A 26,249-nucleotide genomic window follows, 5' to 3' on the forward strand; every position below is an offset into this window, starting at 1 on the left:
CCCGCCGTCGACGTGAGAACGGCTCCCTTGCCTGCCGAGATGAAGAAACGCAAGGCTCTCCTGGCCGGCTGGATGGGTTACGACCCCGACCTCGCCGCACGGTATACGCAACACGGAGCATGTAAGGCATGCAAATTCATTCACCCTCATCCACCGCTCACCTCTTTGGCAATCGAAGTGGTGGCCAGCAACCAGTACAGCAACACAATGAAACGAGCAAGGCGAGAGCTGGAGACGGTGGCCCGGACGCCAGATCAGACGAGCTGCATTCCCTACGCTTCTCGCGCCAGCTGCTTTAAAAACAGGAGCCCCCTTCTCTCTCACCCTCGAACGCTGCAGGCTCCGCCCCCCACTCGGAGCCGGCAGAAGCCCTGCTTTTGCAAGCGTCTCCCGGTGCAGGGCACAACCGCATTCGACGCGTGCTGGCACAAACCCGAATCGATTCGCTTGAAGGTGTCTTTGTGTGACACACGACAGACAGCCCTACCTCAGGTTCAGGGACTCAGCTGTGCCGTGCTTGACGCCGAGGGTTATGACCACAGAGCGCCATGTGTGTGTGTGTGTGTGTGTGTGTGTTCACAATCCTCTTGTGTACCGAAATGTACGTAGCGAATTTTCCAGAAGCATTTGGCTCGCCTTCCGAGCGGCGGTTGGGCATGGGTTCGCATACCGCTCCCACGTGGATGATCGCGGGTCTTCTTTCCCAAGTGGAGATTTCATGCGCCTTAGTCCATGGTTCATCGTGTCAGTGAGGCCAGTGAGGAGGAAGAGGCTGCCGCAAGCACAGCTCATGTGTGCCTCTGTCAGAGTAGCGGCGGCCGCGCGGGGGCGGCGTCTTTCTCGGGAAGAAAACGACAGGCTGGCGAACTTTTGACAAGTCCAGACGCTGCTGCGTTATTAACTTAGTAGGGTGAGTGCTGGGCATGGAATGGAATATCCGTATACCATATTAGCGCCCAACCAGCGATGCACTAGGCAGGTAGAAAGCAACCCTTGCAATCTCGGGGATAACTCGATTTTGTCTGCCGACTGAAATGCTCAAGCAGCCGACAGAGTACACGTACAAAGCGGGTGTATGTAAATGCATATCGTACCAATGTAGGCCGTGCCGCATCTTGCAGGCAGAGACCTTGACACACCTCACGGAGCAGGCGTGATTCAGGGGTGTGTATCGCTGTGCCGCCAAAACGCCAAATTTGAGAGGGAGGGGATTAGAAAAAATAAAAAATAAAAATAAAAAGGCTCGTGAGGGGTATTTGGAGCAACAGGTGCGCTCCTCACATCCCAGGCTCCTCCCCCCTCTCGTGTCAAGGGCCGCCTGACTAGCGTTGTTACTGACCAGTCGTGGGAGGCTGGAGCAGGATTCCCGGCCGGCACTTTGCGTATGCGTGATATACGTACTTCTTTGGACGCCCATGGGGCCGCCTTCCTCAGCAGGTAGGCACTTACCGCTTCCGAAGCGCTCATCGGATACGAGCGAGTCAGAACCGAATGGTGTGTGCTAGTCCCGTGACGGTGACGGGTGACGCGAGACGGTGACTGATCAAGTCAACTATCTCACTGGCTTAGGAAGACTGCACAGATACAGATACTCTGTTGAGGATTCGCTCCATCGCAGATCGCAGTTTACCGTCGGCGTGAGGGGCAAGGGAACCTAACGCGTTGGCTTCCTTGCCAAAGTTTGCAAATAACACGACCTGTTGACGTAGTTTGTCTTCATGACTCGTGCAAATGCACCCATGTTCGTCATCTTGCAAGACGAGACGAGACGTGCGCAAATTCCGAATCCCAAGAAACAGCCAACATCTTGCAAGTTGCAAGTGGCGGTCAATCGATCATTCGACGGCAGGGTTCGCGGCTCCGAGCCCGACGCGACCTATCTCTCTCTCTCTCTCTCTCTGCCTCCCTTTCTCCTTCTTCTTTCTTTGTTTGCAGGTGGATTCGAGAGATGACGCCGCCGTGAAGACCACGATGCATTCGAGCTTGTGCTGCATGCAACATCGACAGGGTCTGTCTGTCAGCTGCGTCTCCAGGTACACCTTCTCGACGCGTCGTGACGGTGGAGTCATCAGGGGGAACCGCAAAACAGCCTCAATCAGTGCTGAAGCCACGCGGGAGGGGAGACCAGCCGCAAAGCTCCACCGGGAGCGCGCTTGTTGTTGGAGTAGTGTACGGATAGAGAGGGTCCATGAAGAAGAAGCTTGAGATCCCGCCGCTGTAGAATCTCCAACTCCAAAACCAAAAAAATCAGCCTCCTTTCGGGAAAACCAAAGAGACTACGCTATGGATACTAGGTTCTCAGAACCACTTGCCCCGCAAAGAAGGCTGGACGACCGTTGCAACACTCGTACATTTCCCATCCACCAGGCTGAAGCAACTGAGAACAGTGTCTCTTCATCAGCAATGACGGCTCGTGAGCGCACCTCAGTCCCGAGAGTAACACCGTTAGTAAACCAGAACGTATAGCGCCTAGACCTGCCATTGTTGGATGGGGAAGGGTGTGACTTTGGCCGACAGTACTTTCCACCCTTTTCCGGTGTCCCTGACACGTCAAGACTTGCTGAGCACCCTGTGCTGAATAAACCATGATGAATCGATCAAAAGTACGGATACCGGACTTCTATTAGAACCGAGGTACACACCACACACACCACCCAAATCCCTGCCGAGATCGCCAGCCACAACTCAGCATCGGATTTCCTCTCCAAGCACACCCCCGACTCTTTTTTCAGGGATATGTACCGACGAGCTGCCGTGATTTCGTTTTCGCTCGCTCGTCGTGCAAGACCTTATCAGCTGATGGTACGCAATTTACCCGTCCCAATGTATTTGCAACATGTGCGAAGTTGTAATGACCGGGATGCCGCTCTTACGTACTCAGAATTGTGTCTCTTTGCTGACGCTCCCCTTCTTCTTCTTCTTCTTCTTCTTCTTCTCCTCATCACACTACTGTTTGGGGGCCACGACGACTAACTACAGCATGGGACTTGTCACACCGGGGCACCGTCACACAAGATTAGCGGACGTGAATTCCCAATTGGATCGAGCTAGGCCGGAAATGGCTCCCGTTTGTCATCTCTCTCTCGGCCGATTGTAGGAGGGCGTTAAGCTTTGGCCGCCAAAAGCCAACGGGATTGCAGTCGAAAAACAACCGAGCGGAAGAGGTGCTTGCCGGGGTCGTCATATCCCCACGGATGCGAGGTTCTCACAGGGCCTATACTAGGTCTGACACAGCCTACGCGCAGTGCAGCCATAACAACAGACGCGGCACGACAAGACAAATGATGGCTGGCGGTGTCGGAGGGAAGCCGCTTGGCGGCTTTTGTGACTGTCGGATATCTCTCCGCCCTCGACCCCCCCGAAAGCCAAGCATTTTGTGACCACTGTGCTTTGCTCTGTGCCTAACTTGAACCTTGATGCTAGAACTAGGCCAAAGCACCGCCGCGTCCTCCTCCGGTCTTCCCATGTCAAGCTTGTCTCTCAACCGGGGGAAATTCGGACTGAAAATTCTGCACCCTCCCATGGTCCATGATGCAAACGTGGCGTGAGTGACTCGTCACTGGGATCAGGGTCGCGACAGCGTCCCAAACACAGCAGCATCAGGGAATTGCATCGCCACCGTCTGATGTGAAGGCATCTACGCCGTGCCTCTTGACGAGAAGAATTTCTCCAAAGATGGCCAAAGCTCCCGCATCTTGAGCTTCTAGAAGAGAATAATGGGGAATCGAAATACCGGCAAGGAGGGTTGAACGGGGCCGTGGACCCTCTTCACCACCCACGCTCGAGCGTCATCGTCCCACGACTCTCAAGCTGTCCAATGCGTCCCACGGCGGTCCCGTGGCGGTCCCTCGCGTTCAGAGAAATGCGGCTAGCGACGCCACGGGACCGGGGGGGGGGGGGGCTGTCAAGGAGTGAGCTATGCCGAAGACCCGGGTATAATCTGCATGCTGGGCGTAATGTCGCTACTTCTTGCGCTGCAACCTCGTCACCAAAAACGGTCACCAGCTCAGAGCAAACTTCCTGGTAAAGGGGGCCTATCCAACGACGAGCAGCAGCCTGTCCGCCGGGTTGTTTGCCCTTTGTCCTTCACCTTTGACAGTCTCGTGGTATCGTCCGGACCAAACACCCTGGTAACTCGGGGGAAGAAATCTGGGAAGTCGGAGGTGAAATGCAAGATAAAAGGGTTGCTCCTGCAGAGGCATGTATATTTCGCACCCTGGCAGCAGATGGATGATGCCGGTGGTTGGAGTGGCCGGGGTGGTTGCTTGCGTGGTGCACAGTGCGTGTACATATTTGAATGAGGTAGTAAGAGGTTAGTGGAAAAGGAAAACGCTGGTTCTAAAACCCGCCGTATGCGACTGTTGCGTTGTTTGGGTCATAGTCGCGGAATGTTGAATCAGTCAGGATAAGTAAAGCGTCGGCCCTTGTCACTATGTTTGTGCACCTGATTATGGCATCCGTCAGCTCAGGGTCCCACGCTTCTGAGAGGACATAATTCTGTAGTTCGTGATGAAGGTACGGTAGTTCGTGGCCATGGCTCAAACGGGTCCAGCGAGATCGATCTCTGTGCCCCATTATCCGTCATCTGAGATGGCCCCGTCCCGTTGCGGACAGGTTGCGGAAGCTGCTGCCCATTGGACGGTAGATGCGGGTAGAGATGGGTCGCGAGGCTCTACGGCTCCCTTCCTCGGGTTGACGACAAAAAGAAACGTCCACTCGTGGAACATCTAACATAGCCCGATAATCAATGGCAGGCTTGGTTCAAAAAACCATCTCGTCGCCGTGGCATCGTCTGTGCAGTTTCTAATCATCCATCCTCTAAACCTCGGCCATTCTGTTATCAGGAACTAGCCGATGTTTGGCAGGCGGGCACCATAACAGACCTTCGGGCATTGCTGACAGCGAAGCGGTGACTCGGCCAAAGTCCGATCTTGTTGCGTAGAAGAGCGTGTTTTGGGGCCGTTTCGCTTGACTCGTGGGTCCTGCACAACATCCCTCAACTCCCCTCGTTAAGAAGTCAGCGTGAATGAGCGGCTGATGCAGTACGTATTCATTCGCTATTTGCCGGCGCCTTGCCTGTCAAAGGTAAGCTGACGGAAGGAAGGCTAACACTCAGATACGTTGTGCAAAGCTGACAAATGTGTGTTATGGCCGTACTGTCATGCCAAGCGACACGGAACCGTGGTAGACAGACATCTTGGCACATCATCATCGGCCTGCCAAGGACAATGGATGCCATGCCTTGACATGGTAATTTTCGATCATTCGCAATTCAGAGATTTGTTGATGGACGTTCCGATCTTACACAGCGCGCGACACGGCCAGAACTTCAGGCAACTTGTGGCAAGGGTTTGCCCGGAACCGTTGAATCACCCGGATTCTTGTTCTGGAGGACTTCTATACCTGGGCAGTCGTATCGAGAAGGATTACCTTGTCACCGTGGCATAACTTCCAGTGTTGCCGGACCGTTGTTATTTGAACTTGAGTGGCATGACGACTCGAAAGCGTAGTCTGGGAAGAGGCGTGACGATAGGTCTATGAGGTGCCATCGTGACCCGACACAGACTCAAATCAGAAACGTCCGTCATGTGAGATGAATAAATAAGCAGTCAATGGCCATACAGGACCGGTCCATCTGCTGTGAATAGGAGACTCAGGAGGCTGGGATGGTAAAGACAGGGTGCAGGCTTCCAAGGAGGGCATCGGTTAGCGCTATCGTCCATTACGCACTACACATTTCGAATGATTGTAACGTTCCGGCTTCAGGGTCCGAATATTACCGGGACCTCAAGGCTAGGCGTAGAATCATTTCATCATACGTCAAAGTGAATGAACCGCCGTACCGAATCATGTTCCGCAGTGGTGCAATTTCAATCCGCCCTCCATGAGGCATGTTCCGTGGATTGTTCAATGGCAGCCAGGTGATTCGTGTTCCGTTGCAACGCGGCCGACCCCTTGCGAAGTAGTACTCATCGACAATGGTTGGCGTGCGAATCCCAAATGATTGATTGCCCCTCGGTACTCGGCCCCGAGGTACCCGCTCTCTGTTGCGTTGTGCCTCCTCGAGGGGGTGGGCTTGTGCAAACGGCGTGATGCCGGCAGGATTAGACTGATTTAGATGGCGTTGACCCGGGTGTGGAGTAGCCTGCTCGGAGCATGTCCGCCTTCCGACCACTGTACAATCGTCCCCAACCTTTCACAGGGACTAGTAGTTTCTTCTTTCTCTTTCTTGCAGGCGACTGCTGCGGTGTCGGGACGCCGGACGAGCCGACCATCGCCGTTGGTGTCGTAGGAACGCTGAGATGGAGGCATAATTGTGCGCGGTTTACGCATACTATGCCTCACATGCAGCCATATCCCTGGCGCGCGTTTTGTTCTGCAGCAGACAGCAGGCGCCAAGGCCAGTTCCCGAGCCAGAAGAGAGGAACGAATGCCGCTTATTTGTCCCACGCCAAACAGCGAGCGTATGCATCTTTGATGCATCCAAGGGACAGGGGCTGATCCTCGTAAGATGCAGCTGGCGGGTACCTCGGATCTCGAAGCGGCGGGCAGGGCAGGGCAGGGCAGTGGGCAGCAAGGTGCCTTACCCTGCCCTGTTCCGTTTAGGTGCCCCTATTCATACATCGAGCATGCGGTGGGCGTGCAGTGTGCTGAAGAGGACGATACGTAAACTTGCATGTATCGTAGGCGGTCGCAGCGCTTGCTATCAACGTGGTCCTTTTTCCTTTGGGAGGGGAAACCCAGGTTTGAAAACGATGTTCCCCATTAGAGGGCACCCTTAAAGTCGAACCGTTGCAGACTACCTATTTGCACTGTAAAGCAAGCGTGCGATTGCTACTTTGATCTCGGTGCCGCGAGCTTGTGTGTGTGTGTGTGTGTGTGTGTGTGTGTGTGTGTTGTCTGGCAAGTGTCCGTCAATGCGGTTCGGCATGGATGGTACAAGTTGCAAGGGTTGCCAACAGCTTAAAAAGGCCTTCGGTGATGACAGGACAAACAGGGGTTGACGTAATGATGAGTGGTTTTCCGGCACGTTGGAAAAGACACCGGAAGACGTGTTGGGTCGATTCAACCACTTGTATCGTGTGTGTGTCAAGTGCAGGATGTACGGAAAGGGACATAGAGCGATGCCCATAGCCACCAAAGAAACAGAGGCGACACAATACCGATAAGTATCAGACTGGTCGAAGAAGGGCTGAGGGTGAGCGCGGCAATGATGACAGAGATGCGAGCGCGGCACGATGTAAGGTGCCAGATCCGTCATTGGTACAAAGTCGACAAGAATCAAGGGTTCATCACATCTGCTGGCGCGTGCTTGTCTGCAGGTGGAATCCAGTCCACCCACGCACGTATCCTTATCCTGAAGAAACGGGAGTTGGGGTTCCTTCCCCCCTTTCTCCTCCCCTTTCGAGATTGAGGGGAGAGGCAGAGGAGGGGTCAAGATGGCGGCTGGCGGATGGATGTATGGATGGATGGATACCTTTCGGTCCCTGTTGGGTGCGGGAAGAACAGCACCAGGACCACATTCGCGGGAGCGCACGCCTGCTGCAGGATGCACGGGGCAGGCAGGCACTGGAGGCACTGGGCGACACCTTCTAACATGCCAGCGTGAGAACCACAGCGGCAGGTAGCTTGTGTGGATGCTCTGGCGAACGATGCTGACAGCTCACAGCTAGGGAGCCCAGATGGGGGGGGATTATGGGATGGAGGGATCTGAATATCGGAACCACGACCATAGGCGCCAACGTCCGGAGCCCGGGGCGCTGGAAGATGTGGTGGGCTCCTGCTGCTTCGGGGCAAAGGCGCACGAGGCGCACGAGGAGCACGAGGAACGACTACCAAGGGAAGAGGGAGAAGGGGGGCCCGTGGAAGACTTGGAAGAATTGGGAGAAAGAAAAGAACTGGGGCAGGTTCGAGGACTCGAACCTCAACCGGGGACTTGCTCGAGAGACTTCCCAGTCGACAAGGAACCTATTGCATTTGCTCGGCAGGCACAGATGGTGGTTAGGACAATGGTGGGCGGACGTGGCGGACCTTGCGGGTGTACATCTGGTGTGTGTCCTTCCTTCTCTGACCAGCGACGATACAATGCCAACGGCACGACATGACACGATACAGTGGTGCAGGGTGCAGCGAGCTGTTTTGTTCGAATGCGGTTTCATTTTCAGGAAGGTGTGCGATTGCGACTGCGGAGTTCTTTCCGTCCGTGTCCCGGTAGCAACTCGAAAGAGCGGCAGCACGAGGCAGGCAGGCAGGCATGACTTGCAAACATGGCAGTGTGCCCGACACCTAGGTAAGGGCACGTATGAATACCAGGTACGTCTAGGATCGAACGCAACAAGGCGCCTGCTCTTTCTAACTTTGGACTTCTACCTTGCGGCAAATGAGCTGGATGGTATTTATCAGAAAGGCAAAATGTCCCGTCGTTGTTTCCCCCAACTTCCTAGGAAAGCATATCCAGAGGTGAGAGAAAAACAAGTTAATGTACCGCGTTTGATGACGACCAGACCATGAGGTATGCGCGGGGAAATGCCATCCTATTACGGTGAGTGCACACGGTGAGACAGTAGCCCGATTTGATTTACACGACTCGGTGCACCAATGCACGATGCAGAGACGGTGAGGTGGACAGAGAAGGGCGAGCAGAAGAATCAACACTTTCGAGCATAAACGATAATGATCGCATAGCCTGCTGATCAGATACAGACTTTTCATACCTAGTTATTACGTCTCTTTTGCACTCTTTCCGTCACTCTATCACTCTCTGTTCCTCCAGTCTTCTCTCCCTCCTTCTTCCCAGTCTAATTCCTATTTTTGTTGCTAGATAGATATACTACTTATTTCGGCCCAGGGCAGTGCAGAATTATAGTTGATTTTCCAACTGGGTGCCCGAGGTAAGAGGTCTGTAGATCGAGAGTGGTTCGCGTCACCGTCCTGTGTTGAGGTACTGAATCGGATGCAAAAACTTGTGCCAATTCTCACAGGGCGACACAGGCACCTTGTCGAAGTAGCCCTTCAACCCCCCCCCCCCCCTGACGAACAGATGTACTCCAAGGATGTATTAACAGGGGAAGCTAGCTTGAGATTTTCTTCCCTGACGCCGACTTGCACAATGGACGTCGACCGAACCAAGTTCGCATTACCTCACTTGTATCTGTATTTCCTTGCATTTTGTCTGCTTTCCTGAACGCACACCACCGTCTCTCGAATCACTGTCGTTAAGAGCTGTTTTCGCATGTACAGTACAGTCGCCGCTCACAGTGCGCGCCGTGTGCACAACCATCTCCGAGGCAGGCATCTGGGCAAGAGGCGCTTTCCCTCGAGATTTTTCCCGACTGCCCTGACAATCAGGAAAGTGAGGTACGTGGGGGGCTTGTACCTTCCCGTCCCCCTTCGCTCTTGCCTCCCATTTCCTTCCATCTTACCTGGGTGTAGGGTCTGAAATTTCCTCCTTGGGGACTTCCATTACCTTCTGCCCTCTCTCTTCTCTTCTCCCACTTCCTCATCCGACACACTCAGTACGTACAAACTCCTTGCCTCTCATCAGTCTACTGCTGGCCACTGGCTGCACGTCCTCCGTTCGCTCACAGTGCTGACTCGATCGGAATTCCATCCACAAGAGGTAAAACACGAAACGGGACAACCAAGAAGAACCTGGCCAATCCTCCGAGATTTAACCCCCAAAGTGGATAGACAATCAAGAAAAAAAGGAACAAGAAAACGGGTCCCACACCTCACCATCACTACTATACTCTCACATCTCTCCCCATCCACACCCCCCCTCCCATGAAAATTTTGAACCATTCGCTGATACTTTGATCGTGGACCGCGGCGGTATCCAACTTTCTTGTTCTGGTCAGGGCTTGTCTTGTCCTTTTTTTCCTCAAGTCTACCTACTTGACAGTAAAGTACCTCGCCTTGGCATCATCTCGCAGCGGCACTGTACTTCACACAGTCCTTGCACAAAAAGAAATAACCCACCCATCCCAATCCACCCCATCCTACTTCTTCTCTTCACCTACCGACCCATCATCCGTCAACCAGGGTTTCCGACCAACGGCCAACCTCCCACACTTTCTCCGAAAAAGGCCCTTCATAAAGACCTCGCGGTCTCCACTCCTCCCAGAAGGGGCGACATCCAAACCCACTTCTTCCCTTTTTTTTCCCTCCGCTCTCCACCTCTTTGGACGGAGTGACCACTGCTCAACGGTTCCTGCTTCGCACACCCTCGGCACCCACCCCGGCAAGGCCACTTTTTTTCTTGCCCTTCCCACCCTCTGACCCCCTCTCGGCACCGCCAGGTACCTGACTGGCTTTTCTCTTGCCGAAGACAACGACGCGCCAGAGAAAAAAATAAAAAGGATCGAGCCCCATCTGCTCCACTCCCGACCCTCCCCAAAACCACCTCCAAACGGGATCAACTGGAGCCTCAATCCCACAACCAAAAGTCCACCTTACAAACAACACTTTCTTCGCGTGTTGTCTTCTTTGGGTTCGCGACTCTCAATCATCAATCGGTCGGAAAGCTTATTCTGAAGAATCTCTTTTTACTTGCACTCGAGTATTCCTTCTCTCGGCGTGCAGCATCATCTTCGACTGGGTCAGCGGCTTTGTTGTCTCTCGTCCCACAAAACTTTTCCACGAGGCCTTCGACGAGTCCCCGTACAGACGTAGGAACGCGTCTCGAACTAGCAACAAGCAAACTGCTCTGTGCGCCTTTGTCTCGACAAAAGGCCGACAGACAAGTCAGTGGATAGCATGGACGCTTCCCAGTACCCTACCAATGGTATAAACACGACCTCGGCCTCTTACCCGTCGCCCCCCGCCATCACGCCTCACCAACTCCAGCACACCAACTCCCCGCTGCCTCACCAGACTCTGCCGCCTTTGCAGCCGCAGACTTCCGCCGCTATGAACCAGATGTACGGCAGCAACCCTCACACGCCTCGCACTCCCGCGACTCCCAACACTCCGGGCTCGCAGAACAACATGCCCGCTTACCCCCAGCAACAGCAGCAGCATCAGCAGCAGCAGCCCGGTCGTGGTGGTCCGTACCAGCAAATGGGCCAGTATCCTCCCCCGCCCCAGGGCTACGGCACTCAGTCTATGCTGCCCCAGACCACGATGGCTTCTTCTCATCCCCAGCCCATCGCGCCCGCTCCTGCGTCTGGTCGCGTTCCTCCCGTCCTTCGCCCCATGCCTGCTGGTGGCGTTATGCCCCAGCCCGGTATGAACTCTCCCTACGGCCCCGGCGGTGTCATGCCTGGCGGTCTTGGTGACAGCGACCAGCCCACCCACGTTGTCGGCTCTCAGGGTCGTCGCGGCATCCTGCCCAGTGCCCCCGGACGTCCCGCTGCTACTCCCGCCGGCGCCGGCAACACTAAGAGCACTGTTATCCCGGTCAAGGACGCCGATGGCAAGTTCCCGTGCCCTCACTGCACCAAGACCTACCTTCACGCCAAGCATCTGAAGCGTCACCTTCTGCGCCGTAAGTATCACCCCCCTCCCCCGCTTTGCAATTGACGACAGCTCTTTTCGCTGACAGATGAAATCAACAGACACGGGTGACCGCCCTTACATGTGCGTGCTGTGCCGCGACACTTTCTCGCGCAGTGACATTCTCAAGCGTCACTTCCAGAAGTGCTCCATTCGCAGAGGCAACCCGACTGGTGCTAGTCACCTGTCCCACCCTCAGGCCCATGTCAAGAAGAACGCTGCCGCGCAGAAGGCGGCTCTTGGTCAGGATGGCGGTCTCAACCACCTCAATGGTCTTGGTAACATGCCTGCGGATGGTATGGTTCAGCCTTTCGGTATGATGCCTGTGCAGGACGGAATGAGCAACCTTGCAAACGATCAGAGTCAGTTGTCGCGCTCCAGCAGCCTGACTAGGCTTGATAATGGCAGTAACCAAGACAGACGGGATTTGACAGGATCTGTCATGGATGCTTCTGGCCGAGGTGGCAACTTCGAGCAGGCATACAACGGCAATGTCCCTAGCTCCATGACGCCCAATATGAATCAACAGATGCAAAACTACAATATGCCCCCGGGTCAAAATGGAATGTCCATGTATGGCGGGTCGAACTCGAACCAACAATCGGGCCTTGATTGGTCTCAAATGTTCCAGGCTGGTGCGCAACAAACCTACGCAAATCATCAATTCCCCCCTAATCTTGGACAGACGCAGATCGCAACCAAACCCGAGCCTAATACCGGCGCCGAAAGAACACAAGGTCTTCCTGGCCACCCAAACCACCCCGAATCCCTCTTCTTGTCGACCTGGGGCGTGCCGCCATCGATCCAGGACCCCTTCACCCAACTCTCCAACCAGATTCTCAACTTCTTTTACCCTCCAGGTTCCTCGATAACCAACGAAAGCGCCGGCTTTAACCTTTACTTCTCGGCCGAAAACATACGCGACTTTTTGGAAAAGTACACCCACTTCCACGTCCACTTTCCTATTCTACATACTCCCACGTTCCGCATCATGGAGTCCTATACTGGCTTGCTGGCCGGTATGTGCTGTATAGGTGCTTGCTATTCTGATCGTCTCTCTCCAGACCATGTGCGCGACATGATGAACTTTCTTAAGTCGGCCCTGGTTCGAGACGTGCCCTTTCTGGCCTCAACGGTGGGCGGACAGCAGCAGAATGGAAACGCTAGCGCTGGCGCCTCAAGTCAAAATCAACGCGATATTGAGGAGCTGCAAGCTGTTATGCTGCTCCAGATTCTGCTGATTTGGAACAGCACCCCTCAACACCGCGAGAGTGCTCGCGAGATCTTTCCCGCCATGACGGAGCAGGCTCGTAAGCTTCGTCTGTTGGAGGTCTCCACCAGAATGCCCCTCTACAGTCCGCTGCACCAGAGCAACGTTACCCCTCAGAACTTGAATGTCTCCACATTCGATTGGGGTGTGTGGGTTGAACAGGAAAAGCGGATACGCCTCATGCACATCATCTTTCTTTGCAACTCCGCCATGGAACTTTATTTCAACGCCCGCTCTCATATTGACAGCCTTGAGATGCACATTCCGCTGCCATCCGATGATGCGGCATGGGATGCACGGACGAAGAAGGATTGCGAGGACGCCCTTGGCCTGCACGGAGAGGAATTGGCACGACAAAAGAACCCCAACGGGACTCAACGCAGCAAGCAGCCCGAAATGAGTTATGCCCTCCAGACATTGCTCCACAGCTCGTATCAGATTCAGCCAGGCAGAACCAACCTTTACGGCAAGTTCATTCTGATACACGCCATTTTGTCCATGATCCGGCGAGCTCAGTTGGACGGCAGTGCCGTGATGAAGGGGTACGCGACACCTCCCATGAGCGATTGGATGACAAATGGATCATCGGACGCCAGCGGCGGCAACAGCGGTAGAGGTACACCTGTTGACCCTGCCGTCCAAGGCGTTCCATCTCACGTTCATCACACCTTTCTCATGGCATTGCAAAAGTTCAAAACCAACTGGGACGCGGACATGATCAATCAATTTCCACCTGGATCGGCAAAGAATGCTCGCAGATATGGATTCTCCAGGGACGGTATTCACTTCTACTGGCTTGCGAAGTACCTCCTCAAGTACACAAGAACATCGGAGCTACAAATGGATCCGGACGCGCGGTTCATGCAGGTGATGCAACTTCTCAAGTCGGTGAAGGCTTGGGTGATGTCGGATGGGACAACACGAGGCGAGGAAATGGGATCGGTTGGAGAGATCGACAAGGATTTTGGAGTGATGAACCTGACACTCGACATGGCACGACTTTTTAAACCTCTTCCGGCGGTGGTGGAGGACCCAGGAATATCTTCTGTTCAAACGGATATCGGCACGGCGGGCGGCGGCATGCTCTGACATTACAAAAAAAGACCAATTGCATTTGGTGGGCGTTTGTTTTTACTCGATTTTTTTCTTTCTCCTTTTTTTGTTTTACTGTTATCCTCACGGATCCGTTCTCATCAACTCATGTGCTTGCGGAAAAGCATTATCGATTCCATACTGCATCAAAGCCGGATCGACGGTGGTTAGTTCTGATATGCATCTTGTGGCGGGCGGTTTTACGCAATGATAGACGGGGAGGCGGAGTTGGCACTGCATTAGATTGCGATCAGATAGAACTTGGGAGGCTCTCGGGTGGCACCAACGGTGGCTCGATGAGGTTGTCACGATATTCATGGCTTTTCGCTCACAATGACTCTTTTGGCGGTCCGCGCGGCTAGATTGGTCCGGTCTAAAAGTACATGTCTCGAAATTGGTGTTACTCGTCCCTATCGCACCAACGATGTAGACAAGCTCGTTAGCAGCGATTCACACTGCCAAGCATACGGCTTACTATGGAAGTCATACCTAAGCTTGAGGACTAGATCTAAGAAAAATGATTTGGCTGTGGAAAAGAAGACAAGGGGTCTTCCTCTCTTGTCGGACAGGTCACTCGAGACTCGAACCGGCCTGGCCGGTAACACACTTCCTGATGTTGTTTTGTCGAGAAGGTAAGCGAGAGCTTGTGCCCATGCGGCTTAATGAACAAAGAAACCTCCCATGACGCCTCACTTCCATTCGTCTGCTTCTCTCAACCCAAATCGGGGACTGATGACCATATCCCATACGCTCACTCTGCTGGCTACTACTCCTTGGACCTGTCGACGACGGTGACCTTGGGCACATACTTGTCGACAACGGCCTTCTCTTCCGGTGTCGGCTGATACTTCTCCTCAGCCTGGTCAGAAAGGTAAAGACCGGCGGCGCCCCAGGCTACGACTGCGACGCCGACGCCCAGACGGGTCTTTGGGGAGAGGTTCTTGTAGGCTCTGTGCGGGGAAAGGGTTTTAAGTGAGCGTCTTGACTCCATAAAGTAGGTGTTGCCAAGACTTAGATGTGAGGGAGGGATGGGCTGATGGCCTTGAGCTTACTTGAACATCTGGTCTCTGATATATATATGGATAGGCGATTTCGGTGAAGAGGTCAGTCAGGGAGGTGGGCGGATGGATGCGAGTTTCAGGACGGGGTGGATGGCATCACTTGGCTCTGTGAGCACGTGAGCGAACAAACGGCAAGCAAATGGTGTCTTTAGGAAGAGTTTTGGCTTACCTTTCTTCCAATGAGTGTTGGGCTGAAGCCGAGTGAAAATTGTCGAGGAGCGTGGTCGGTAGAGTTTTGCGCGGATGAAGTTGCTGGGGATTCTGGATGTTGGAAAAAGGGTACGGAGTGATTGGACAGCAGTAGGGGCGTGCCATTAGTGGGCCACCCCTCTCCCGGTCCAATATTAAGCGTAGGTAATCTTTCCTCGTCACCTGGAAGACCTCGAGTATTCCCATTCAATTCTCTGCTGAAGTATTGTAGATCCGTTCAAGATAGAGTGTTACTCCTGTGGACGTGGCGACAAACATCATGTGCAGCTGGCCGGGCTCATCTTCGCCAACACCTCACCTGGCTGACGACATGAAGTACTTTGGGGTTGCGTGCCGCGCCGCAGGGATGGGCTCATCTTGGGCCCTTCAACATAGGCCTTGCACGTCGAAGAAGCTGACGCAAAGACGTCGCGGGACTGGAGAGGTGGTCTCGGCCCTACCAGCTCACGGCGTCGCCTTCGGTCCAAGTAAGTCTAGCGCACATGGACGAATATGCCGGTCAACATGCGTCTCACTACTATTACTGGGTCACCGCACGCTGACAAAAGAGGGGCGTTGTTGAGACTGGGCTGGGCGGCGTTTTGGTCTCTGATCGCTGGGCCAAGTTTGGTCGCTGACGAGCTGTCAGGGCATCGAAACATTGGAGGTGAGACAGCATTTTACCACCCGATCGAACGAAGGCCTGACGGAGAACACGGGATAATCTGATCAGGTGTTGCCTAGAGATATCGCAAAGCCGAGTCGATGATCGAGGGTTTCGTAATTACGCAGCAAGAGCTGTTAGGGTTTGTGAACGGCCATCTCGCGACCTCGAGGGTGAGGTTTGGCGGATATGAGCTCGCTCGTATGAAGGTCGACTGGAAGAATTCAGCTCAAGGCGGGGACGTAATTTACGCTCTTCACAGGACTGAAATGGTAGCCGAGGGACGAAGGACAGCGGTAAGGTGTCGGAGAATCCATTGCCTTGTCAACACATGCTTCAATACTTTAGCAGACGAAGTGGTTAGAGCAACAAAGCGCTCGGTGGTGCTCGTTGCTGTCATTTCCCACTGGATGCCTGCGACTCAGCGATTACCTACGATAATAAGATCTGGGTGGATCTCTCTTTCCCTCATCAGGAGATGTTGACAATTTGAGTCAGGTCATTGTCGATGCGTCGGATCGGGTGGACCCTTGGCTTCATGCTCGATTTGGAGATCATGGCCGCCTTTCTTCTCTCGTGAAGGGACTAATTCATCCCTTCAGAAACTACTGTTCAAATGGTCGAGAGATTTAGAGGCCCTTCGACTACCGATCAAGTTCTCGCTAGCTCATACAGTAATTGCATAGTTTGATTGTTTACCTTGTCTTTCTTGTTCAATGTCTACTTTGGCTCCATGGTCTTTCAATCTCCCCATTCGACGGCCAAAACTGAGACACCGGATGCGGTGCATTGCATCTCCTGCCCTTGACTGTCTTCTTGTTCGGCTTGTTAGAGCACTCGACGCTGATCATGTCCTGGGTGTCTCATGCACCTCACTAAGACCTGATCTGCCCGCCATTGGTCTAGTGGTACTACATAAGATGAGTAAAGATGCGCTGGAAAGTGTTAAATTTGTAGTCTGACCCAAGGGGCTTACTTTATGTGAGTACTCTTAGAAAAATGAAGATGAGAGACAAAGATGACAACGACCCGTCGTAAACAAGTACGGACCCCTATCTCGAACCTGAAGAGAACGACAGGGATGGGACTCGATCAGTAAAGATGGCGAGCAGCAATCTTTCTTCCTTGCCGTTGTACGGGCCTGGGATAACCAGTAAGTTGGCAACCAGAATGACTGCAGTCTGGATGGTGGCATTGCAGCTGCTGTCTGAAACAAGCACGAACACAAAAGTGACAAGTTCCTTAGCTTCATGTCGGCAATGGACATAGGATAAAGTAGCAGGCTGCATAGATTGAGCAACCAGATGTGGCTAAGCCAGCCATGGCTGACAAAGTTTCACCTAGCTAACCAATTCAACGCGAGTCGTCCTGATCATGTTCGGTGCTGTTCCCGGCTTCGTCGTCACGTATACAGACTACACAATTCAACGTCTCGTCCGACATCAACAACAAGATAGCAGCCACACAGGCCTCCCGATTCGTCTCGCTGAGCCCTACATGGAGCCAGGTCCAGAGAATGGAAAAGAGGGGGTGCAAAGAGAAGACAAAGAAAAAACAAAACCCGTCCAGACACCCAAAGATGTGCTGGCATTGAGGCATGTTGAAAGAGGTAGATCAGCCACGCGAAGATACGCATAGCCACATATCCTAACCCAAGCTGTGGCTGAAGCCCGGCATAGACCCACCCGGTAAGTTGTTCACCCGCAGCCGTCACAATTCCATGCCTGATTGGATAGATACTCGCCCAAATTTCTGAACAGGCGAAATAGTTCGGGCACTTAGAAAGGGATTCGTGATCCTTACCATCAGCCTCGTCGACCCCAATTGCCAGAGATGGCGAACCCCAATGCGATGCGGCCATCGATAGGTCGCGCACTGCGACTCCAAGAGACCCGGCAATGGCTCCCCGCGACGTCGACAACGGCAGCGCAGTCCCGAACCGCAGCGGTGTGCTTCTCAACCTCGGCCGCCCAATCGGTGCGCAAGACCCGCGACAACAACCGCCTGCGAGGTGTCAGTACCATGAAGAGAACTGGACCCCGTGAGCCGCTCTCCGTCTCATGGGAGACTCTTCCTAAACCTGCGAACTACAAGCCCGACGTTGCGGTTGACCCGAACCACGGGCTCTGGGGCTTCTTCTACGGCAAGAACAAGCTTATGCAGACGCCCAAGGAGGACCAGTCCCACGGCCGCCCATGGACGGTGGAAGAATTGCGAAAGAAGGATTGGGAAGACCTTCACACGCTGTGGTATGTCTGTCTGAAGGAGAGGAACCGCATCTCGACGACGAATCGCGAGCGGGAGAGACGCAGGCTTGGATTCGGCGCCTACGAGGCCAACGAGAGGGACGAGACGGTTTGTGATCGCCTGCTGCTACGCAACAGGGGGACGAGTGCTGATATATACGGTTGCAGGTTGTCACGACGATGAAGGCCATCAAGCACGTCCTGACCGAGCGCTTCTACGTTTGGGAGGATGCGCGCAGGCTGGCAGAGGAGGACCCTGAGATCGATCTCTCCGGCGAGGGAGAGGCCTACAAGCCTCTGTCGGAGGACTATCAGGATCCGACGAGTAACAAATATCTGGCCGATGGGGGTGAAGCCGCGGCGGTCGATCTACCAGTCGCCGAGGCTCCGGGCGAGCCTGAGACTGAGAAGGAGGGGGCGGGGGAGGTTAAGCGGGCGCGAAGGCAGCCCGTCAAGCCCTGGCTGCCGAGACCGAAGTTTTGAGCAGCCAAGTAGCTGTATTCTCCCCGTCCGGCATGAGAGTATACAAAGGGGGAGCCATGTATCATTGTATCCAGACATGTATAGACACTTGTACGATACGAATTTTGTGTGCCAGGCGTAACATCTGAAGCCGTCCAAAAAAGAAAAAGAAAACAAATCGTTGATTCCCCTACACGTCGTCGGCTGTAGACATGCAGCCTGCAATTGAAGCACTACAAACTACACACGACATGACAGCCCCAACGCTTTTCATGGAACAGGTAAAGGTGCTACAGCAGCTAGCCTTGCATAATTATGAGAAAGGGAAACTGGATAATGTACGAAGCGTGTATTCGCATAATGTTACAGAACCGGGACGGGGAAGGGCGGAAGCTGGGTCCTGCCAACAGGGACAAGCCCAATCACACCGCCGCCACCGAGTACATACATAATACAACAGTAAGCCAGAAGCACACAAAGAAAAGAACGAGGTCGACGGAGGTCGAGGTACCTGGCCTTGCCTCAGGCGGACTCGGTCGGTCCATGTCTTCTCTGCTAGCGGTGAGCAAATTGCCCAGCACAGAAGAGCGGGCGGAGAGCGGACCTCTTGCATGGGCCACCGGCGACGCACTGGGGCCAGACAGGCCTAGGCAAGCACAGGCACTGGGCCCCCAGTGACACACTTGATGAACCCCTCCAAAACCGCTGGACAACTCGAGTGATTCCAGTAATCTAGCAATCCACGGCAATGCAGGTGGCTCTCGCCCCCCCACTCGATCCTCCTTTTGCTGCATTTTCGGTCCCATGTCTCCCCTACATCGCCTGCAACACCGCAACTACTTTCTCCAGACGTGAACATAACATACTTTTCTCCCCGTTCCCATTTCCCCTTCCCCCCCTTCCTCTGCCAAAACAAAACCCGATCTACCCTTCCTTTATATAACAACCACCACACCTCTCTCGCCGCAACCATGGATGAGATTGCAAAGGAATACGATGTCATCGTGCTGGGCACTGGTACGTGACGTTACGCCCATCCTCCTTTGTTGCCCCGCATCGTCGCTCGTCGGCGTGTGGGGTCCCCCCGACTGTTCGGAGGAGCTTCCTGGCTAACTGACCGTCTCACCGTCTTCTGCATCTAGGCCTGACCGAGTGCATTCTCTCTGGGTGAGCAAGCTTTCGACATTGTTGCCGACTCTTTCGTGGTGAGCTAACAGCATTCTCTCTGCATCCAGTGTTCTCAGTGTCAAAGGCAAGAAGGTCCTTCACATCGACCGCAATGACCACTACGGAGGGTAAGTTTCGAGCCCCATGACCGCTTTTTCCTTTCCAGTCTCCCACCGAGCCCAAGCTAACGCCGAGCAGCGAGGCAGCTTCCGTGAATCTCGAAACGGTAAACACGCCCGACCTCTCTGCCCATTCCTCGATCTAAATTCTGACACCGTCTACCCGCAGCTCTTCAAGAAGCATGGCAACTACGCACAGGGCGAAGAGCCCTGGGCCAAGTACGGCCGCCTGAATGACTGGAACATCGATCTCGTCCCCAAGTTCCTCATGTCTGCTGGCGAGTTGACCAACATCCTCGTCTCGACCGACGTCACACGATACCTCGAGTTCAAGCAGGTCGCGGGCAGCTACGTCCAGCAGGGCCAGGGCTCCAAGGCCACCGTCGCTAAGGTACCCTCCGATGCCGGCGAGGCCCTACGCTCGCCTTTGATGGGCATCTTTGAGAAGCGCCGTATGAAGAGCTTTATTGAGTGGATCGGCACCTTCGACCGCAAGGACCCCGGCACGCACAAGGGTGAGTACGACCTCTGGAGAGCAACCGCGAGCGCGCAGTGGCCAACTGACATGCGCAAGGTCTCGATATCAACAGGGTCACCATGAAGGAGGTCTACGACAAGTTCGGTCTCGAGACCGGCACTCGCGACTTCATCGGCCACGCCATGGCCCTCTTCACCACCGACGAGTACCTTACCAAGCCCGGTGCCGCCCCGGAGGCTATCGAGCGCATCCGTCTCTACGGCACCTCCGTCGCCCGCTACGGCAAGTCTCCGTACATCTACCCTCTGTACGGCCTTGGCGAGCTTCCCCAGGGTTTTGCCCGTCTGTCGGCCATCTACGGAGGCACCTACATGCTCAACACCAACGTTGACGAGGTTCAGTATGAGGGTGGCAAGGCTGTCGGCATTAAGGCCACTATGACTGGTGTTGAGGAGATGAAGTTCGAGACCAAGGCCAAGATGATCCTTGGTGACCCCAGCTACTTTCCCAACAAGGTCAAGGTTGTCGGACAAGTCGTGCGAGCCATTTGCATCCTGAAGCACCCTCTGGCCGGAACCAACGACGCCGACTCTTCCCAACTTATCATCCCCCAGTCCCAGATCGGCCGCAAGAACGGTAAGTCGACCAGGATGAAACAAGATGACTAGACAAGCAGACTGACCAAGACTAGACATTTACATCGCTTGCGTCTCGTCGGCACACAACGTTTGCCCCAAGGGCTACTGGATTGCTATCGTCTCAACCATCGCCGAGACCAATGCCAACCACCACCTCGAACTCCAGCCCGGTCTGGAGCGCCTTGGCAAGATCGAGGAGCAGTTCATGGTAAGCAAGATTTCGCGGGGTGCTCTGCACGAGGGGTACAACACTGACGCTTTTCAGGGTGCTCCCATCCCCATCTACGAACCCACAGATGACGGCGTTGCCGACAATGTCTTCGTCTCCAAGAGCTATGACGCCAGCAGTCACTTCGAGAGCACGACCGACGACGTCAAGGATATCTACCGCCGTGCCACCGGCGAGGAGCTCAAGGTTGAGGGTCTGAGAGAGGGTCTGCAGGTTGCGGGCGAGCAGTAAGCGTGAGGATTTTTCCACGGGATGATTGTTGGAAGCGGACGCGGGAGTCAAGTTGGAGAGGCATTAAAGCCCTCGCACATCGCAACAGACGACGAATCCGGAGTAAATACATATACTTCGGACATACACACATCTCAGGGGGAGGTGCTCTTCAAAGTTACACCAACCAAATTATCATACATCTTCGAATGAAGACGGTCTCCGTAACAAGATGCTTTCGCGACGCGACACATGGACTCAATCTCAAGTTTCTCATTCCGGGGTATTTAGACGGTCCTTTGATCGAGGCCTCTTGTGGCCATCGACCCTAGACGACGCGTACAGACCAGAGCAACAGTTGCGACGCTTTTGATGTACGTTTCTCAAAAGGTATGCGAAGCTCTCTCTGCTATATATCCCTCCCTCTCTACCCCCCCAGTCTCTTGACATGAACCGTCCACCGACCATTGTAGGGTGGAAGGCACTTTCCCCTCTTCACGTCATTGTTCTTGTTTCTTGATGAACCGCCGAATGAATGAAGAAGTAAGAAACAAACAGACCAAACGCCGCCATGCCAAAAGAAAACAAAAGGTTTCGAAAACAACAAATGAGCATATCTACTTTTAGTCTCTTTCCGTAAACATCCATTACCGTTTTCTGCCTGCTGGCCAGGCATCTTAACGTCTCTGGTTCTTGCCCAGGCCACGCTTGCCTGCAACCTATATGAGGAAGGATGGTTAGCACCATGTTGCAGGCGATGACCCTCGGGACGAAAGGAGGGGAGAGCGAGTCTAAATGAAACGGGGGCAAGACGTACCAAATGTCTTTGCAGAGAAACGGTGGTGTGACGATCACCCTCACCCTGTCTGGCCATGCGGTTCCTCTTCTTCTGGGACAGCTTGGCAAGGCGGTCGGCCATGGTGCGGTCCTCGGAGTCCTGGACACCATCCTCGCGGCGGTTGACGATGGGAGCGCGGCTCTGGCTGCGGGCACGGCTGTGGGAACGCAGGCGCTCCTTCGGAGTGGCGTCCATGTCCATCATGTCGACGTCCTCGGTGCCGCCGCGGGATCGGCCGGCGGAGCGGCCGCGGGGGCGCGACTGGGATCGAGCGCGGTTGACAATGTCGGTGGTATCGATACCAAGCTGGTCGAGGGCATCATCCATCTGGGACAGCGGCACCTTCTGCGACTTGCGCGGGATGATGGCCTGGTTCTTGAGGCGCTTCTTCATCTTGGCCTCGTTGCGGATGAGGGCCTGCTTCTCGCGGATCAGCTCGGCCTTGGAGAGAACGTCGGCCTCCTCCTCGTCGTCGAGCTCCTCGTCCGACTCGTAGTAGCCCTCTTTCTCGAGGCGCTCCTCCTCCTCCTCAAGAGCCTGCAGCTTGGCGTCGATCTCCGGGTCGATGAAGTCGTAGACGTTCTGTCCGTTCCACACTTCGGGGATCTTGTCGTGCTTCCACTCAGGGTTCTTGAGGAGCCAGTCCTGGCGCATGTCGACGCTGTAGACACCAGCGCCGCCGTTATCGGCCTCGACGTCCTTGGCGAGGCGTCGGCGCTCCGGGTCTTCGCGGTCGTACTTCTTGAGGTTCTTGATGCCCTCGGGGATGAAGGTCTGCAGGGGGGCAGTGCCGGGCTGGGCGACGTGGATGCGGGCCATGACGTCGGCAAGGCGACCACCAATGTTACCGCTGCTGTTGGTGCCGGCGTTGAGCTTCTGGGAGACGCGCTCGGCGATAAGGCGCTCGCAGACGGTATTCTTGACGTCCTGGACGCCCTCCTGCGTATTGCAGGACAGCTGGAGCATCTCGACCTCGCCCGACTTGAGCAGGCCCTGAAGCTGCGCCTGGGTGGCGGTGTCGAGGTCCTCGGGCTTAACGACATCAATCTTGTTGATGACGATGAAGACGATTTTGTTCTGGAACAAAGGCTTGATGCTCTGGAAGAGGTTGATCTGGGCCTGAATCGAGTAGCCGCACTGCTCACTGAGATCCATGAAGTAGAGGATAGCGGAGCGCAAATGAGCGATGGCGGTAACGGACTGCATCTCAATGGTATTCCTGCATAATGGTCAGTGTCTGTCGTGTCGCAATACGCGCGTCTGAGATATTGCTTACATCTCCTCGAGAGGATGGTCGAGAATACCAGGAGTATCAATGCACTGGAAACGAAGATACTTGTAGTCAAAGTGGCCGCAGAAGAGCGACTTCGTCGTGAAAGCGTACGGCTGGACGTCGACGTCGGCTCTGGAGACGGACTTGAGGAAAGAAGACTTTCCGACGTTGGGAAAACCCGTGATGAGCAGGGTCCTGGTGTTGGGGTCGATCGAGGGAAGACGACCGAGATCTGGTTCGGATGTCAGTGGTTTCTAGCGCGCCCAAGGGAATAATGCGGCTCGTCACTTACGCTGTCTGACCTGGTCGAGGTACACCAAGGGGTCCTTGAGGCGCTTGATGAGGGTCGCCATGCGACCAAGCGCAGCGCGCTTCAGCTGCTTGCACTGGAACAGCGACTGGCCATACTTGAGAAGACGGACGTAGTCTCTGGAGATGGTCTCAATGAGGTGCTTGGCGGTAGACAGCTGGCCGAGAGCGATCTTGAAGTGGTCGGCGTCGTAGAGGGTGTTGATCAGATCCTTGTGGAACGGGTGGATGTCGTTAAGGCGCGGGAACGATTCGATGATCTGGCCGAGCTTCTCGCTGATGGTCTCTTGGGTGAACCTGACCTTGCGGGTGTAAAAGCCGCGAATTCTTGAGATCTTGAAACCGGATCGGATCTGGGTCGGCAGCCGGCGCTGCGTCCTTGAGAGGACGATGTCCAGGAACTCTTGCGAGTTGGGGACCGGGGGAAGGTCCTTCCACCTGTAGTTCACAAGAATTAGCAAGACTTCCACGGCAAGCAGCTGAAGGAAATTTGGGAAACGCACTGGGTCTTCATTTTTGGCGGCTGGAGGAAGGTTCTGCGTTGGAGAAGGGAACTAGATGCAGAGTCCTCAGATGTTGCGATCGGTCAAGAGGTACCGTCGGTGAACTGGACGAAGCACTCAGGATGGGGGGCGAACCTGCTGCACACAAAAACTTTTCGGTTTGCTTATCTTATCAGACGCTCGGACGAAAAACGTCGCGACAGGGTCGTTTGCCATCTTATCCTTGGAATCGATCCACTTTCTGCTAAGCGCTGGTTCTACTTGCTAACTACCTACCTTCTTCCAATTGTGTACTCTGAATTCAGTAATGCAATTCATTGCCCATGTACTTTCTTCAGCGGCTTGGTGGACTCATGGGATTTTGATTTTCGAGCCACCTTTTGTTTACTCACTCTAGTTGTTGGTAAGTCCACAAGCCGATCGCCTCGGCTGGAAAAACCTAGCAAGACAGTATCGCCCTGCGGGCTCTTCTACCCTTGCTGGCTTTTTTGTCTTTTAGTTGAATTTTCTTGGTGGGGCACGTTCCGCGGGGCATGCATCAGATGGAGGGGTATTCAGAGCTGCCTGTCCCTTGATTTGTGTGAAGACTTTCATCCTCCAGCCTACGACAAGCCAAAATTTTGGAAGACCGACCCCTAACTAAACCATCGCGACGCATCCCATCCCATAGGAAACCCAGCAACCCTATCCTTTCAAAATGGCCTCCCAGCTCCCCCCTTACAAGCAGGAGTTTCTCAAGGCTGCCATCGCCGGCGGCGTCCTGAAGTTCGGCTCATTCGAGCTGAAGTCGAAGCGCATCTCCCCCTACTTCTTCAATGCCGGCGACTTCTACCGCGCCGACCTCCTCCGCGCCATCTCCCTCGCGTACGCCCACACCGTCATCGAGGCGCATGAGGCCACTGGTCTCGCCTTCGACGTCGTCTTCGGCCCGGCCTACAAGGGTATCCCCCTCGCGACCTCGACCACTGACAAGCTCGCCGAGCTCGACCCGGCCCGTTACGGCGCCACGTGCTACTCGTTCGACCGCAAGGAGGCCAAGGACCACGGCGAGGGTGGCAACATTGTCGGCGCCCCGCTCAAGGGGAAGAAGGTGCTGATCGTTGACGACGTCATCACCGCCGGTACCGCCAAGCGCGAGGCCATTGCCAAGATCCGCAAGGAGGGCGGCGAGGTTGTCGGTATTGTCGTTGCTCTGGACCGTATGGAGAAGCTGCCCGCCGCCGACGGCGACGACACCAAGCCCGGCCCCAGCGCCCTGGGCGAGATCAAGAAGGAGTACGGCATCCCTATTTTCGCTATCTTGACGCTCGACGACATCATTGAGGGCGCCAAGAGCTTCGCTTCCGCGGAGGACATCAAAAGGACGGAGGAGTACCGTGCCAAGTACAAGGCCACCGACTAAGTATTTCGGCGAACGGGCCAGATTCGGCTAGGGGCTTGAAGTTCAAATAATGCAATTGGTGTCGGGTCTGGCTCACGGCCAGTGGTTGGCGCTCATAGGGATGGACAACTTCGTAGGGCCCGCTTTGGGTCAGGCGCATAGGATGGTGAAACTGATACGGAAGCAGTGTGTGCATATGGAAAGACGTCACGCTAGTATCAAAACTAAAGCATGGAGGCTTACTGTGAAAACGTTGAAATACTGTTTCCCTTGCTCGTCTTCTTTCAGAGGCACGGACACTCTATGTCATAATCCTCGCCCAGACGTTTGACTACTTACACGTCTCACGATGTCGCCGTTGGATATGTTCATCCCGCTGGTATCGTTACGCATTCGGTAAAAAGGGTAGGAAAGTAAGAAGAAAAGAGAAAAAAATTTGGCAAAGCCGCTCGACCGTCCATGCAAATATGTAGTCGCCTCATCCCGACGACCGCGGTATATGTAGCCATAGCCCTTTCTCGTTTGTCTGTGCGTAACAGAAAAGCGACGGAAGGTCCTGCCTCGATGGACTCACTTTCTGGGAGAACAATAATCATCGACGAATGCTTTCAGCTCTCAACCCCCCCC

The 26,249-nt window shown here is 54.5% G+C and overlaps 6 protein-coding genes across 6 annotated transcripts; 4 read left to right on the forward strand and 2 right to left on the reverse strand.

Moving 5' to 3' along the window:
• Nucleotides 1-10,755: 10,755 nt before the first annotated feature.
• On the forward strand, nucleotides 10,756-13,852 carry CH63R_04582 (C2H2 transcription factor; the record flags this gene model as incomplete). Its single annotated transcript, XM_018299557.1, has 3 exons — nucleotides 10,756-11,485; nucleotides 11,556-12,512; nucleotides 12,558-13,852. 3 exons carry the CDS (start codon nucleotides 10,756-10,758, stop codon nucleotides 13,850-13,852), a joined length of 2,982 nt encoding a protein of 993 aa, XP_018160803.1.
• Nucleotides 13,853-14,621: 769 nt separating this feature from the next.
• On the reverse strand, nucleotides 14,622-15,312 carry CH63R_04583 (uncharacterized protein; the record flags this gene model as incomplete). The annotated part of the gene is made up of 2 exons (XM_018299558.1): nucleotides 14,622-14,805; nucleotides 15,086-15,312. 2 exons carry the CDS (start codon nucleotides 15,310-15,312, stop codon nucleotides 14,622-14,624), a joined length of 411 nt encoding a protein of 136 aa, XP_018160804.1.
• A 2,290-nt stretch (nucleotides 15,313-17,602) lies between these two features.
• CH63R_04584 (50s ribosomal protein l4) lies at nucleotides 17,603-18,498 on the forward strand (the record flags this gene model as incomplete). Its single annotated transcript, XM_018299559.1, has 2 exons — nucleotides 17,603-18,124; nucleotides 18,184-18,498. 2 exons carry the CDS (start codon nucleotides 17,603-17,605, stop codon nucleotides 18,496-18,498), a joined length of 837 nt encoding a protein of 278 aa, XP_018160805.1.
• A 950-nt stretch (nucleotides 18,499-19,448) lies between these two features.
• On the forward strand, nucleotides 19,449-21,339 carry CH63R_04585 (GDP dissociation inhibitor; the record flags this gene model as incomplete). Its single annotated transcript, XM_018299560.1, has 8 exons — nucleotides 19,449-19,494; nucleotides 19,620-19,644; nucleotides 19,713-19,772; nucleotides 19,843-19,870; nucleotides 19,933-20,278; nucleotides 20,338-20,877; nucleotides 20,933-21,087; nucleotides 21,145-21,339. 8 exons carry the CDS (start codon nucleotides 19,449-19,451, stop codon nucleotides 21,337-21,339), a joined length of 1,395 nt encoding a protein of 464 aa, XP_018160806.1.
• A 656-nt stretch (nucleotides 21,340-21,995) lies between these two features.
• Nucleotides 21,996-24,252, reverse strand: CH63R_04586 (Nucleolar GTP-binding protein 1; the record flags this gene model as incomplete). Its single annotated transcript, XM_018299561.1, has 5 exons — nucleotides 21,996-22,037; nucleotides 22,136-23,375; nucleotides 23,433-23,661; nucleotides 23,722-24,176; nucleotides 24,242-24,252. The coding sequence occupies 5 exons, from the start codon at nucleotides 24,250-24,252 to the stop codon at nucleotides 21,996-21,998; spliced, it is 1,977 nt and encodes a 658-aa protein (XP_018160807.1).
• A 686-nt stretch (nucleotides 24,253-24,938) lies between these two features.
• On the forward strand, nucleotides 24,939-25,643 carry CH63R_04587 (Orotate phosphoribosyltransferase; the record flags this gene model as incomplete). Its single annotated transcript, XM_018299562.1, has 1 exon — nucleotides 24,939-25,643. The coding sequence occupies one exon, from the start codon at nucleotides 24,939-24,941 to the stop codon at nucleotides 25,641-25,643; it is 705 nt and encodes a 234-aa protein (XP_018160808.1).
• Between the last annotated feature and the right edge of the window lie 606 nt (nucleotides 25,644-26,249).

This window comes from Colletotrichum higginsianum, chromosome 3 (genome assembly GCF_001672515.1).
Source record: "Colletotrichum higginsianum IMI 349063 chromosome 3, whole genome shotgun sequence".
NCBI lineage: Eukaryota > Fungi > Ascomycota > Sordariomycetes > Glomerellales > Glomerellaceae > Colletotrichum > Colletotrichum higginsianum.